Source organism: Petaurus breviceps, unplaced genomic scaffold (assembly GCF_028583685.1).
Source record: "Petaurus breviceps papuanus isolate PSGF00001 unplaced genomic scaffold, PetGlider_PUasm1.0 78, whole genome shotgun sequence".
NCBI classification, from domain to species: Eukaryota; Metazoa; Chordata; class Mammalia; order Diprotodontia; family Petauridae; genus Petaurus; species Petaurus breviceps.
Window position 1 is genome coordinate 1080046 of NW_027186502.1, and position 13187 is coordinate 1093232.

Here is a 13187-nt window from a genome sequence, read left to right on the forward strand (position 1 = left end):
TTCCTTTCCTTTCCTTTCCTTTCCTTTCCTTTCCTTTCCTTTCCTTTTCTAGCAATTGGGGTTAATTAACTTGCTCAAGGTTACACGGCCAGTTATTTCTGAGTGTGGTGCTAAGTATCAGAGTCCAGATTCAATCCTAGGTCATCCCGACTCTGGGGCGGGTGCTCTTACTCGCTGTGCTACCTGGCCACTCCTATTTCTCTGTTTCTTCTTGCTGGGTTTTGTTGGAATTTCACAGAAAGGCTGATGATTTAAGTGGGTATATTTTATATTCTGATAATTTGTTGAAGTTATCAGTTATTTTAATTAATTTCAGTTTTATCTCTACAATTATTTAAGATGGACTATAATGTTATCTGAAAAATTCAGTAATTTTATTTCCTCCTGCTTATTACTTTGGTTTATTTTTCTTGTTCTATGGGTATAGCTAGCATCTCTAGAATTATAGCAAATAATATTGGTAATAATAGACATCCCTGACCTTATTGAAAAGGCTTCAAATGTTCCTATTCAACTCTATTTTTCATAGGAATGGTTGAAAGTCTTCTATTACATTAAAGATCCATTTTTCTCCCTGAATGATTATACTCATTTTTGTGTGGTAATTCTTGGTTATAATAAACCATTTTCTTTTGCCTTTGGGAATAGCAATATTCCTGGAACTTTCCCCCACTTTATAGTAGTTGTCACGAAGACTTTTGTGATCCTGAGTATGGTTCCTGGATTTTGAGTTCTTTTTTTTTTTTTTTAAGCAATCGGGGTTAAGTAACTTGCTCAAGGTTACACGGCCAGTTATTTCTGGGTGTGGTGCTGAGTGTCTGAGCCCGGGATTTGATCTCCAGGTCGTCCCAACACTGGAGCCGGTACTCTTACTCGCTGAGCCACCTGGTCGCCCCTAAGCAATTGGGGTTAAGTAACTTGCTCAAGGTTACACGGCCAGGTGTTTCTGGGTGGGTGCTAAGTGTCTGAGCCCGGGATTCGATCTCCAGGTCTTCTCAACACTGGAGCCGGTGCTCTTACTCGCTGTGCTACCTGGCCGCCCCTCTTTTTTTTTTTTTAAGCAATCAGGGTTAAGTAACTTGCTCAAGGTTACATGGCCAGTCATTTCTGGGTGTGTTGCTAAGTATCAGAGCCCAGATTTGATCCCAGGTCATCCCGACTCTGGGGACGGTGTTCTTACTCACTGAGCCACCTGGCCGCCCCTAAGGATTTTGAATTCTTTCTTTCTGGCTGCTTATAGTATTTTTTTTTCTTTGATCTGAAACCTTTGCATTTGGTGTCTAACATTCTTGGGAGTTTTCATTTTCAGATTTCTTTCAGAAATTTTCTGGTGGATTCTTTGTATTTTTACTTTATCCTCTGGTTCTAGTAAATCTAGGCAGTTTTCATTTATGATTTCTTGAAATAAAGTATCAAGGCTTTTTTTTTTCCAGTAATAGTTTTAAGGAAGTTAATTTTCCAGGTCACTTGTTCCTGATAGCAGATACCTTACATTTTCTTCCACTTTTTCCATTCCTTTGATTTTGTTCTAATATTTCTTGTCTCATAGTGCCATTAAGTTCTATTTGTGCTATCCTAATTTTCAGGAAGTCTATTTCTTGGGTAAGGTTTTCTGCTTTCTATTATGAGATATATATTCTCCTAGTTCTTTCTTCCAGAGCTATTATTTAATTTATAATTATATTTATAAGTCTCTTCATTTTCCCCAAGTAATCTTTTAATCCTTGTGACTAAGCCATTTTTTTCCCCTCTGAAGCTCTGCTTTTTCCCCTGAGCTACAGCTGGCATTTCTGGCTGGATGCCTCTTTCAGTGCTCATCACTTCTGGCTATATTTTGGTGTAGTCCTAGGCCGGATGAAGGAGCTTACTTTGGTTAATCTTTGGATTTCTTAATCATTATTTTATCTGTCCCATTTTTAGCTCATTTTTGGAGTATATGGAAGAGAAGTAAGCTCCTCCTTAACTTTTCTTGCCACCATCTTAACTGGAAGTCCTTAGCTATATATCTTGTGTTCGACATTTACAACCATTAAGAAATTGGCCTCATTTTACCTTTCTCGACTTACCATATATTACTGTCTTTCACTTATTTTGTTTTCCAGTAAAACGATGCTACTTCCATATCCTGTATATGGTGTTCCATACCTTTGCAAATACCCTATTCCTTGTCAGGAAAGCACTACTGTCTCACTTAAAATCCTTAACAAGGTTTAGCTCAATACCATCTCCTTCAAAGAACTTTTCTTGATCCTCTCAGTTGCAAGTGTAATGCTTTGTGTTAATTTGTCTGTGCCCAAACTGTTTCCTCCTAATAGGATGGAAGCATCTTGACTTAAGGGGCTAGTTTTTTGTTTGCTATCATATCCCCAGTGCATAGTACAGTACTTGACACATAGTAGGAAATTAATAAGTGCTTGTTGAATTAATCAATTTGTTCAAGTGCTACCTCAGACACTAGCTATATGAGAACAGGCAAATCTTATGCCTTCCTAGGTTCCTCATGTGGAAAATGGGGACAATAATACTTTCACAAGTGTATGGTGAGGAAAGTACTTTGCAGATCTTCAAGTACTATGTAAATATGCATTTTTATTGATTCATCATTTGCCTATCATAGGACTGAGATCATGAGATCAAATTCTGGCAATGCCGATAATAATTCACATTTAAAAAGTACACAAACATTTACAAAGCAGTTTTCTCACAACTCTCTGAATTAGGTGGTACAAATATTAGTACTTCCATTCCATATAAAATCACATAGAATCTCAGTCAAAAGTTTCCTCAGATGTTAGGAAATACAACACATATCTGAACAAAAGCCCCTTCTGTGATATGCCAGATAAGCAGACATCCATCCTTTGCCTGATTGATTCTAGGGAGGTGGGAACCAACTACTTTCCAAGTAGCCCTATTTGCGGATGCATGACTTTAATACTTAGACATTTTTTTCTTTGTGTTCATTCTAAGTCTTTTTGTGGATAACTGTGGTTTCTAGTTCTACCTTCTCATACCAAGTGTGATTCATCTTCCAAGTGATAATCCCTCAAGTACAAGGCAGTCATCAGGGCTAAACATTCCTTCAACCGATCTCCATAGGATCTTGTGGTCTGCCATTTTGGTGACGATTCTCTGGATTCTCACCAGCTTATCAATAGCCTTTGTAGAATGTGGGACCCAGAACTTAACACAGTATTTCAAATGTGGTCTGAATAGAGTAGAGTGCAATGGGAGTATCAGCAGCCTAAGATGATATTAGCTTTCTTGGTCACTACATCACACTATTCATGAGTATCTGGCTTGCAATTCCTTATAATTCTCTATATTTATCAGGCAAACTGCCTTCTAGACATAGCTTCCCCTCTTGTTACTTGTGTTCTTTCTCCCTTCACACATTTTTGTTAGTGGTTGTTGATGAATGTCACTACATGATAGAAGAGAGATTATCATCAGTAAACATAGACTATTTGCTTTTACATATACTAGATATAATACAAAGACATATAAGTCACAATCTGGCCTACGATGGGCACCTGGTCTAATCTGAAAGACACAATGTGTACAAAAAAAATGATCATGAATAACATCATGGAGTATTAGAAGGAGCACAGAACTGGAAGAAAAATGAGTTGGGTTCAAATCCCTGTTTGTCACTGAGAAGTTGTGGGAACTCAAGCAAATTTTTTCTATCTGAAAATGGTATAGAATATGGGAGGAAATTGGGCTAGATTAACATCTCTTAAAAATAATACTTTATCTTATATAGTACTTAATGAATACAAAGCACTTTAGATTCTTATGTTTTTGTTTCAGTTGTGGCTAACTCCATGACCCCATCTGGAATTTTCTTTTTTTTTTTTTTGGTAGGGGGGAAGGCTGGGCAATTGGGGTTAAGTGACTTGCCCAAGATCACACAGCTAGTAAGTGTCAAGTGTCTAAAGTCAAACTTGAACTCAGGTCCTCCTGACTCCAGGGTCAGTGCTTTATTCACTTAACCACCTAGCTGCCCGTCATTTGAGATTTTCTTGGCAAAGACACCGGAATGGCTAGCAACTTCCTTCTCTAGCTCATTTTTAAAGATGAGGAAACTGAGGCAAACAGGGTCACAGAAAGGTAGTAAGTGTCTAAGGCCAGATTTGAACTCAGAAAGATGAGTCTTCTGGACTTCTGGACTCCAAACCCAGTGCTCTACCCACTACACTTAGTGGGCTTTTATATTCTCCTTTCACAAAACCTAAAAGCCAGTTCATTCTAAAGCTCATAGATTGCACCACAATAGGTCCCTGCCCAAGCTCCACTTACTGGCTGTATATTGGGCCCTCCTGGCTTACATTGAATGTCAATGGTAACTGTTTCTCTTTGGAACAGCAACCCGGAGGGTCTTCCCCTCCCAGCTTGACTTTTTTTCTTTTTTTCTAATTAAAGGGGCCATCCCTTGACTCACTTCTTAAAGAGCCCTATTCACCCAATGGGCATTACCTCACTTTAAGTGAGTTTCAGAAAAGGCCTTAGCCTAAAAGGGCCAGGGTCTCTCATTGCATCCTGGGCCATCTCCAGTCACCTTGATGAATATCTGGTCACTGGATCCAGATGGCTCTGGAGGAGAAAGTGAGGCTGGTGACCTTTCACAGCCCTCCCCCACTCAAATCCAAGTCAACTGCAAGTCATGTCATCATCTCCCTGATGCCGTGGTCTTCTTCGAAAACCAAGGACAAACACCCACAACAACAACAATATTGACTCTATGTTTTATATATGTATCGTTATCTGATCTTGCCCCAGATCCTTATGATAAAGATAAGATAGTACAAATATCATTATACTGGCTTTATTTTGGAAAAACTAAGTCTCAGAGAGGTATGACTGATAAGACTTCATACATCTAGAGAATGACATAGCCAGAACTGAGATGAAGGTCTTCTAAGTCAGGGGAACATCCTTTGATGCCTCTTCAGCACTAGAGTCCTGTGGTTCCAAAGCAACATACATTAAATGCCAAATGAGAAGCATAAGAAATGAGAACTTTAGGAGATCCAAAGCAAATGAGTTAGGGTTTTATATTTGGGGGGGGGGGGGGTGGGAATGGAAAGGGGTAATAGGTAGGTAGTATATCCAGGGAACAAAGAGTTAATGTGGGAGGACCTTTTCTAAATTAAATGTGATGTCTTGACTTCCTGAGCAGAGTTTAGTCCTTTCTGCATATGTGTGTGTGTGTGTGTATGTGCACGCACATGCCCGCACACACTCCTGGTAGGGCTCTCCAGATCCCCATGGCAAAAGAGATATTTTTGCCATTGTTTTCTGACCCAGAACCACATCACCTTCCTCCATCATAAGCCTTAGGTCTCTCCCTGCTTCATCAGCACCACCATGAACCATCACTGCAAAAGTGATTTTGGGGGAAAATAATCTCATACCACATTTTCCAGGCCTTCACTGTCTGGCAGTGACAACCCCAAAGGAATTGAAAGTGAAAATGTCTACATTGTTGGAGAATGGTGATGTCATATCCTAGTTTTTCTACTTACATAGCAGTTATTTCTTAACCCTCAAGGCTGTTTACCATCTCTGCTTTCTCCCCCATCCCCAGTACTTCATCACCATAGAATGGCTTCCTCAAACCATGTTTTTCCCATCTAATCTTTTGCTGTTCTTCCTGGTTCTAGACAGAATGATTTCTAACCACCCAGTAAAGTACCCTCTTCATCTCCCATGGCCTTCCACACCAGGCACCACATCTCTTTCCTTCTTCTGCCCTGCTTGGTCCACAATAATAGAATGATAGTGACAATTGCCTCTTCACCTCTTATTTGCCCAATGTCTTCCATTTAGCTTTTCACCACCATCCCTTTAAAGGAAAGACATATGACTTAGAATAGGTTCCTTTCCTGGATCACAAGAAAGAAAACTTTACTTGACTGATGCAAATTGAAAATACAATCAAGTTCAGGACAACTCAGACACAGGGTAATTTTTGACTTGCTAAGTAATTGGATGCTGATTCAGACTAGTCCTATACAGGGGCATCTTTCTTTTCCTAATTTTCCTGTGCTTGACACACAGTAATGACCTTTCCTCAGTATGGGAGAGAGTGTGCTTTGGGGGGAGGGGTAGCAGGCAGGGAGAGCCCCTTATTATTCCTAATTTCCAGAGAGAGGAAGTACAGGGCACCCAGAGGTCAAGTGGCTGGTAAAGTTTCCTTTCTGAAAACAGCAGCTTTAAGTCAGCAGCACGGCAAGAGATTTCTGCACCAAATGTAGAAATATGAGCTCTTCATTTCAAATAGTTGGTTGGAAGAGAAATCTCAAAGTGCTCCTTTGTTTAGATTGAAGCTTGAAGAAACAAATTTCTCCTTTTTTCCTTCCTTGATTAACCCTGTCAAATATCAATATTTATTTCCAGCTCCTATTTTACTCCCCAGCTCAAAAACCTTTCATGGCTCCCTATTTCCTATCTTACAAGTTCCAATTCTAATGATATGGACTTATCCTAGTTACTCAAACATATCTTACTACTTTCCAACATATACCTCTTATTTCAATAAAGCTCTCCCCCATTCCTTCTCCTCCATGAATATAATCTGTTTTTCTTACCTTTATACTTTTATTCACAATTTTTATTCCAGTGTCTAAAATGCCTCTATTTACCTCTCCTCTAAATCCTGCCAATTTTTGAAAGCTCAGTTGTCCTCCATTAAGATGTCCATGATCACCTCCGTTCCTACTGATTTCTCTCACCTCTGAACTCATACAGGAACCCATATACCTTGCCTAAAAGACAATGTGATAATTAATTACATATTGATTACACATTGTCTTGTTCATTATTCATGCTTCAGTGATCTCTTATCAGTGGTTGTCCCACCCATTTAGTGCACACTCCACTTTTTCTGCACCTAAGAGTCTTTGCATAGACCCTCAAAATGTTAAAACTGGAAGTGACATAAAATATTATCTACTTCAACCTGCTCATTTTTCCATAACGAAACCCCATTTTTACAATAAGCTAACAAACAGCAGAGCTAAGGTTTGAATGATGCTTCTCCCTGTTTTTCCCCTTGACAGATCGCACTGACATTCTCCATTGTCTTTGGGGTGATTGTATACCGAATTACAGTTGCAGCTGCCCTGTCTCTCAACAAACATACCAATGTCCGGGCGACAGTGACAGCAACGGCAGTCCTAATCAATCTGGTGGTCATCCTCATCCTGGATGAGATCTACGGTGCTGTAGCCAAATGGCTCACGAAAATCGGTATTATGTCACTAGGCTCAGTGGTTAGAAATTGTATTTTATTTTACTAGTATGCTATTTTTACTATATATATTTATATTTGCTATATTATATTTACTATTACACACTGTTTACTATTTTTAGTATTACCATTTTACTATTACACTATATTGCTGTTACAGTACTGCTATTATTTTTACTAGTACCCATTTTACTATTACTTTGCAATGTAATCTCACCTTACTCTGACCGACTCTGAATACTAATAGATAGAGCCAGTGAAGGCTTTTAAATATCTGCCTGTTAGGACCTATTTCTATCTATCAAATAATCTAAAAGAACAAATGTCAGAACTAAAAGGAAACTTCGAGCTCATCAAGAAAAACACTTGAATGAATGAAAAAACATTTAGTCCATGCTTGCCGCGTACCAAGCACTACACTAAGTCCAATGGATATAAGTAGAAAAAACTAGACAGTTTCTTTTCTCAAGCTCAAACTCTACCATCGAAATATGGGTTAGAGGAATTCTCAGTCACCTGGTTCACCACTCTGCTTCCATATGGAAGAAATTAAGACCAGTTTCATTCATTTTACAGCCCCATTCACTGTCCATTATGAGATAAGAAAAATGGTGTCTAGAGAAGGTGACTTGGTGTAGCAGCAAGCACCCCAAGTGTCCTCAGGGTTTGCAGCTACCACAGGTTCTTGGATCTGCTTTGTTAAAGGAAAGCAACTCAAAATGGGTTAACAAGCTTACTTTAATCAGTCAGACATATATCGTTTACCTTGTTCAGGAGAAAAGGTCAGCACCCTGAACCTCAAAGTATACAGGCATAATTATCAAGACAGAAATATCAAGTAGACAGATTTCCAAACTGTCCAACCATTACATCCATACCCAGTCAACATCTGGGTTTCCACATTCTGGGTTTTTCAAAGCCGGGGCACTCTCAACAACAGCTTCCCAGAATTCAGATCAAATCACAGAACACTTCTCAAAGTGAGTCCCAAAAACAAAGCTACACATCAGGGCTTATATAGCCTTCTCCTGGCTCAGAGAATGTAACAACCTTATTGACTCACTGGCCAATCAAGAAGTATCTACTGAAAAACAAGCCTCCCTCACCCCAGGCTTCAGGTGCACATTAGCCTAGGGGCAGGGAAGATCTTTAAAATTTACATTCTTATTACACTTGGTCATTGTCATACAACTGCTTAATAAAGTCAGTATTTAGGTCCAGTTACTCTGACCCCAAATCCAGTACTTTGCCCCCGCACCTATTCAAAGTCATGTTTACTCATTCCTAGTCTAGCTGTCTTTCCACCATGCTGAAAAGTTGTATTTATGTTTTAGACAAAGATATCAGAAGACAGGATAGTCTTAGATCTTCTAAATCACTGCTAATTGGAAGTAAAGCCAGATCATTTAATATCCTGATGTAATAATTGTGGTAAAAATAACTTCTATTTATGTGATTCTTTACATGTATGATTTCACTTAGTCAATAAATATTAAGTACCTACTATATGCCATTTACTGTGCTATGAACTGAGGATATAAAGGAAGATAAAAGGCAGTTCCCATTGTCAAGGAGCACAGTCTAATAGGGGAGACGATATGCCCACAGCTATGTATAAACAAGCTATATGCAGCTGAGGTAAGGCACTAAAATTAAGAGGAATCAGGAAAGGCTTCCTGTAGAGGGTAGAATCTTAACTGAAACTTGAAGAAAATCAAGAAGCAGGGAGAGAGAGACAGGATTCTAGGCTGGGCATTGGACAGTGAAAATGCCCAGAATTGGAGATATGGGATTCCTTGTGCGAGGAGGTCACTGTCGCTGGCTCACAATCAGTGTGTGTGAGGGTGTAAGGTATAAGGAGACTGGAAAAGTGGGGAAGTAGGGCAGGTTATAAAGGATTTCAAGTACGAAGAAGAAGATTTTATAAGTGATCCTTGAGGTGATAGGGAGTCTTTAGAGTTTATCGATTAAGGAGGGTGACAGAGTCAAACCTGTACTTTAGGAAGATCCCTTAATGAAGGATGGACTGGAGTAGGAGGAGACTTGAGAAACCACTGGCTTGGTCAGGCAGGGGCCTGTGGATGGGTCCTCTGCACAGTATTGCTTACTCCATTTTACAGGTGATTAAGTGGCTTAGAAGCATATAATATAAGAACTTACAGGTACATTCAAGATCATTGAGTTTGACATTTTCACTTCTTCTAGTTGAGAAGTCTGGACCAAAAATTGTGTAAAGAGGTCCAATGGAAAGAGCACTGATGCTAGATTTAGGAGTCCTGGGTTCAAGTCCCACCTCTGAAACTTACTACTTGTGTGACTTGGAACCAAGTCACTTAGCCTCAGTGAGCCTCAGTTTCCTCATCTGTAAAAGGATAAAGTTGAATTAGATGGCCTCTGAGGTCCCTTCCAGGTCTAGATCTATGATCCCATGTGAAATGACTTAAGTCTCACATAGCTACTTTTTGGCAGCACATGAGTTGAACTCTGCCTGACTCCCAAGTTTGGTGTTCATTCTACTATAGCATGTGAAGTACAATACAGTTCAGTTTCATCTAATCTCACTTCAAGTCTTGGTGGTTTGTTAGTGGAGATTCTAATATTTTTGACCCTTAGGAACTTACTACACATTCTTCTCCATGACACATTTCAATAGAATATAATTCACAAAATCCACACATTCTAATATTCTAGAGACTTGTTACCCTTCCCATATTTTAGCAAATGAACCAACGGCAATGTCCATGATGCCCTGATGTACCATTTGAGAAAGGAACTACTGTTTCTAGACCACCATTTTGTGGCCGCCTACTTCCTTAGACACATTAGAGTAGGGGTTCAGCATATTACTTGTATCCTCTCCTCCACCAAGGAGGAAGACATTTTCCATTTGTTCAAAGGAATATTTAGTTCAATTCTTAAATCTTCTATAGATTAGTTAAACCAGAAAAAAAAATCATTGTATCTGAAAATCAGAAGATTTCGGGGTTCAACTATTGAATATGTGTGATCATGGGCAAGTGTAATTTAACTTCATAATTTTATAGCTGAAGGAATAAAAGTTCTGAAGAGGTTAAATGACTTGCCCAAAGTTCCACAAGTAGTAATTCAATTCAATTTAATGAATATTGATTAAACGCCTACTATATGCCAGGCAACATATTAAGTTTCTTTCTCTTAGAGACTTTACCTTCTACTGGCTATAGTAAATGGCAGAGTCAGGATTAGAAACCAAATCCTCTGACTTCAAGCCTAGCATTCTTCCCATTACATCGTTTATACTCAAAATCTATTCCTGAACTATTTGTACCCTTGAAAGCTTTATGGATTTAAATTTTCTCTTGTATGTCTATTATGAGTCCATGCTCTCTGCCCAAATCTACAAGTTTACAAAGAGTTGAACTGCAAGCTAGTTCACTTTATTTCATTCCTTAACACAGTGCCATATGCAATTAAGTGCTGGAGAAAAACTTTTTGACATTTATTTAATAAATGAATGAAAAAGCATTTATTAAGTACTTACTGTGTGCCAAGTACTACACTAAGTCCTATGGATATACCGTGTTTCCCCGATAATAAGACACTATCTTATTATTTTTTTTGGACAGAAAAACACCAGAGGGCTTATTTTCAGGGGAGGGCTTATTTTAATGAACATTGACAGCAATTTTAATAAACAGGTAAATGTGAACAAAAAAAATGTACCTTCATTCAATAAGCAAATCACTGGGGAAGAACAGGATGACGCGCTCACTACTGCAGCTCTGATTGGATGCAGCTCCGAGCACGGCGTGCGTTTCATAGGGGGGTGGGGGACGGTGCATACAGAGGGTACCGTAATGTAGCGTGTAGCGCAGGGGATCTCAATAGGGCTTATTTTCGGGGGAGGGCTTATTTTAGAGGAATCTTACAGAGTAAGGGGAGGGCTTATTTTCGGGATAGGTCTTATTATCAGGGAAACACGGTAAGTAGAAAAAACTGGACAGTTTCTTTTCTCAAGGAGCTCATTCCACCATAGAAATCTGGGGCTAGAGGAATTGTCATGGTCACCTTGTTTACCACCCCGCTTATGTATGGAAGAAATTAAGGCCAGGTTCATCCATTCTACAGCCCCATTCAACATCCATTATGAAGTATTTATTAGATTAAAATGAGATAATGTTTGCAAAGCACTTTGCACAGCGTCTGGCATATAGTAAGCACTATATAAATGCTAGTTATTGTTCTAGGTGCATATTACTTGTCCCCAGTGATCTGTAATTCGGAAGGGAGAAATATGACATGTACAAAAATACACATTACAAATTAGAATATGATAAGTATACAAGAGGAGTACAGAATGTTTTAAGTATTCAGAGGAGAAAGATACAATACATGATCATAGAGATGATCCCATCCTACCCTCTCATTTTATAGTTGAGAGAACTATGACCTGTAGAAGTTAAGTGACTTGAGGATGCTCTGACTAAATCCACCAGTTAAGTTGGGGCTTGAATACAAGGAAAGAATTCAGAAGAGATGCCAATAGCTGACTGTAAGGCTTGCAAAACACTTTCCACAAATTGCCTCTTTTGAGTCCATCAAAAACTGTTGTGAGGTAGGTACAAGTGGAATTATCACCATTGTATACATGAGAAATCTGAGGGTTAGAGAGATTAATTGACTTCCCCATATTAAATATAAGGCATGTACACACCAATGTAAAATGTGTAAGTCCACATGGTTTGTCTAAATATATGGACATAAAACTCAAAGAAAGCATTGATAGACATCTCTGAATCCTGCCCACTGCTCACCATGGTTGTCTTCTGTTCTTGCCTTGAAGAGAGCAAGAGAAGGCTCCAAAGTTGGCTACTCTATTTTTGAACCTCTGAGAGGTGAACTAGAATTGGATCTATTCATCCCTCCAATATTGCTGATCTAGGGAAATCATTGGTTAAGAAAAGCCACTCCTTTCTCTGTTGCTATCTCTTAAAATGGGGGAAGAGGGCCCTTAAATTTCATTCTTCAGATTGATTCCTTTCCACTAAGTGATAATTACAAAAAAAAAATCACAAATAGTGAATAGAAAGAAAACCTATTTATCTAAGCAAGTAACAAACAGAAATCATAGAAATTATACAGATATGAAAAAATTCAAAGGGTGAATGACATCTCCTTCTGGGAGTGAAATATCTCTTTTCAAAAAGAGAAGCCCTGGTCTCACCCAAGGAGAAATTCCATGAAGTCTCTAAGGAGGCACGCTAGAGATTAGAGATGTGAGGAGACAGTTTCTGCTACTTGTATGTAGCTTCTAAAGTCTTTCTCTGTCTCATCACAATTCTGGAGTTGGCCTTAGAATCTGGACCCATTTATGTCTTCTTTTAAGGAAGAAAAAATAGAATGTCTTTCTTTTCCACAATTCTATCATCAACTCTCCCCTTACAGAGGCATGCATTTCTTTCCACCAATTAGAAGGGTATCATGCAGAATGCTCCAGGATTGGCTAGAAACCCAGATTATAAAAGTATTAAATGTGAGATTCAAGTCCATGTCCATTTTTTCCACTGTACTAGACTGCATTCTAAGGTGGTGGTAGGATATCTCAGGGAAACAGCATGAAAAAGGGAATAGAGTGAATGAAAGAGGTAAAAAAATCATATGCATATGCAGGGAGAGTAAGTAGTCTAGATTGTTTTAAGCATAGAATGATATGGTAAGGAGTAGCGTGAGAAAAAGTTGAAAATGTTGTTTGGAGACAGATGAAAAAGGTTCTTTAAGGATTTTGAAGGGAAATTCAGATGACTGTCTGAGCTGTTCTTGCAAACATTTTTTTCCTCCTTAATTTGGCCAATTCTGTTTTAATGTTTTAGTTTCTCCTCCTCCTCCTCGTCCTCCTTCTCCTTCTCCTCCTTCTCCTTCCCCTTCTCCTCCTCCTCCTCCTCCTCCTCCTCCT

General features: G+C 38.9%; 1 protein-coding gene across 1 annotated transcript in view; it reads left to right on the plus strand.

The window, feature by feature from the left end:
* ANO2 (anoctamin 2) overlaps positions 1-13187 on the plus strand; it is a 573391-nt gene that overhangs the window by 430279 nt on the left and 129925 nt on the right. The window contains exon 17 of the mRNA XM_069106084.1: positions 7065-7254. Within this exon, the coding sequence (XP_068962185.1) occupies positions 7065-7254 (190 nt within the window). The remainder of the gene's footprint in view (positions 1-7064; positions 7255-13187) is intronic.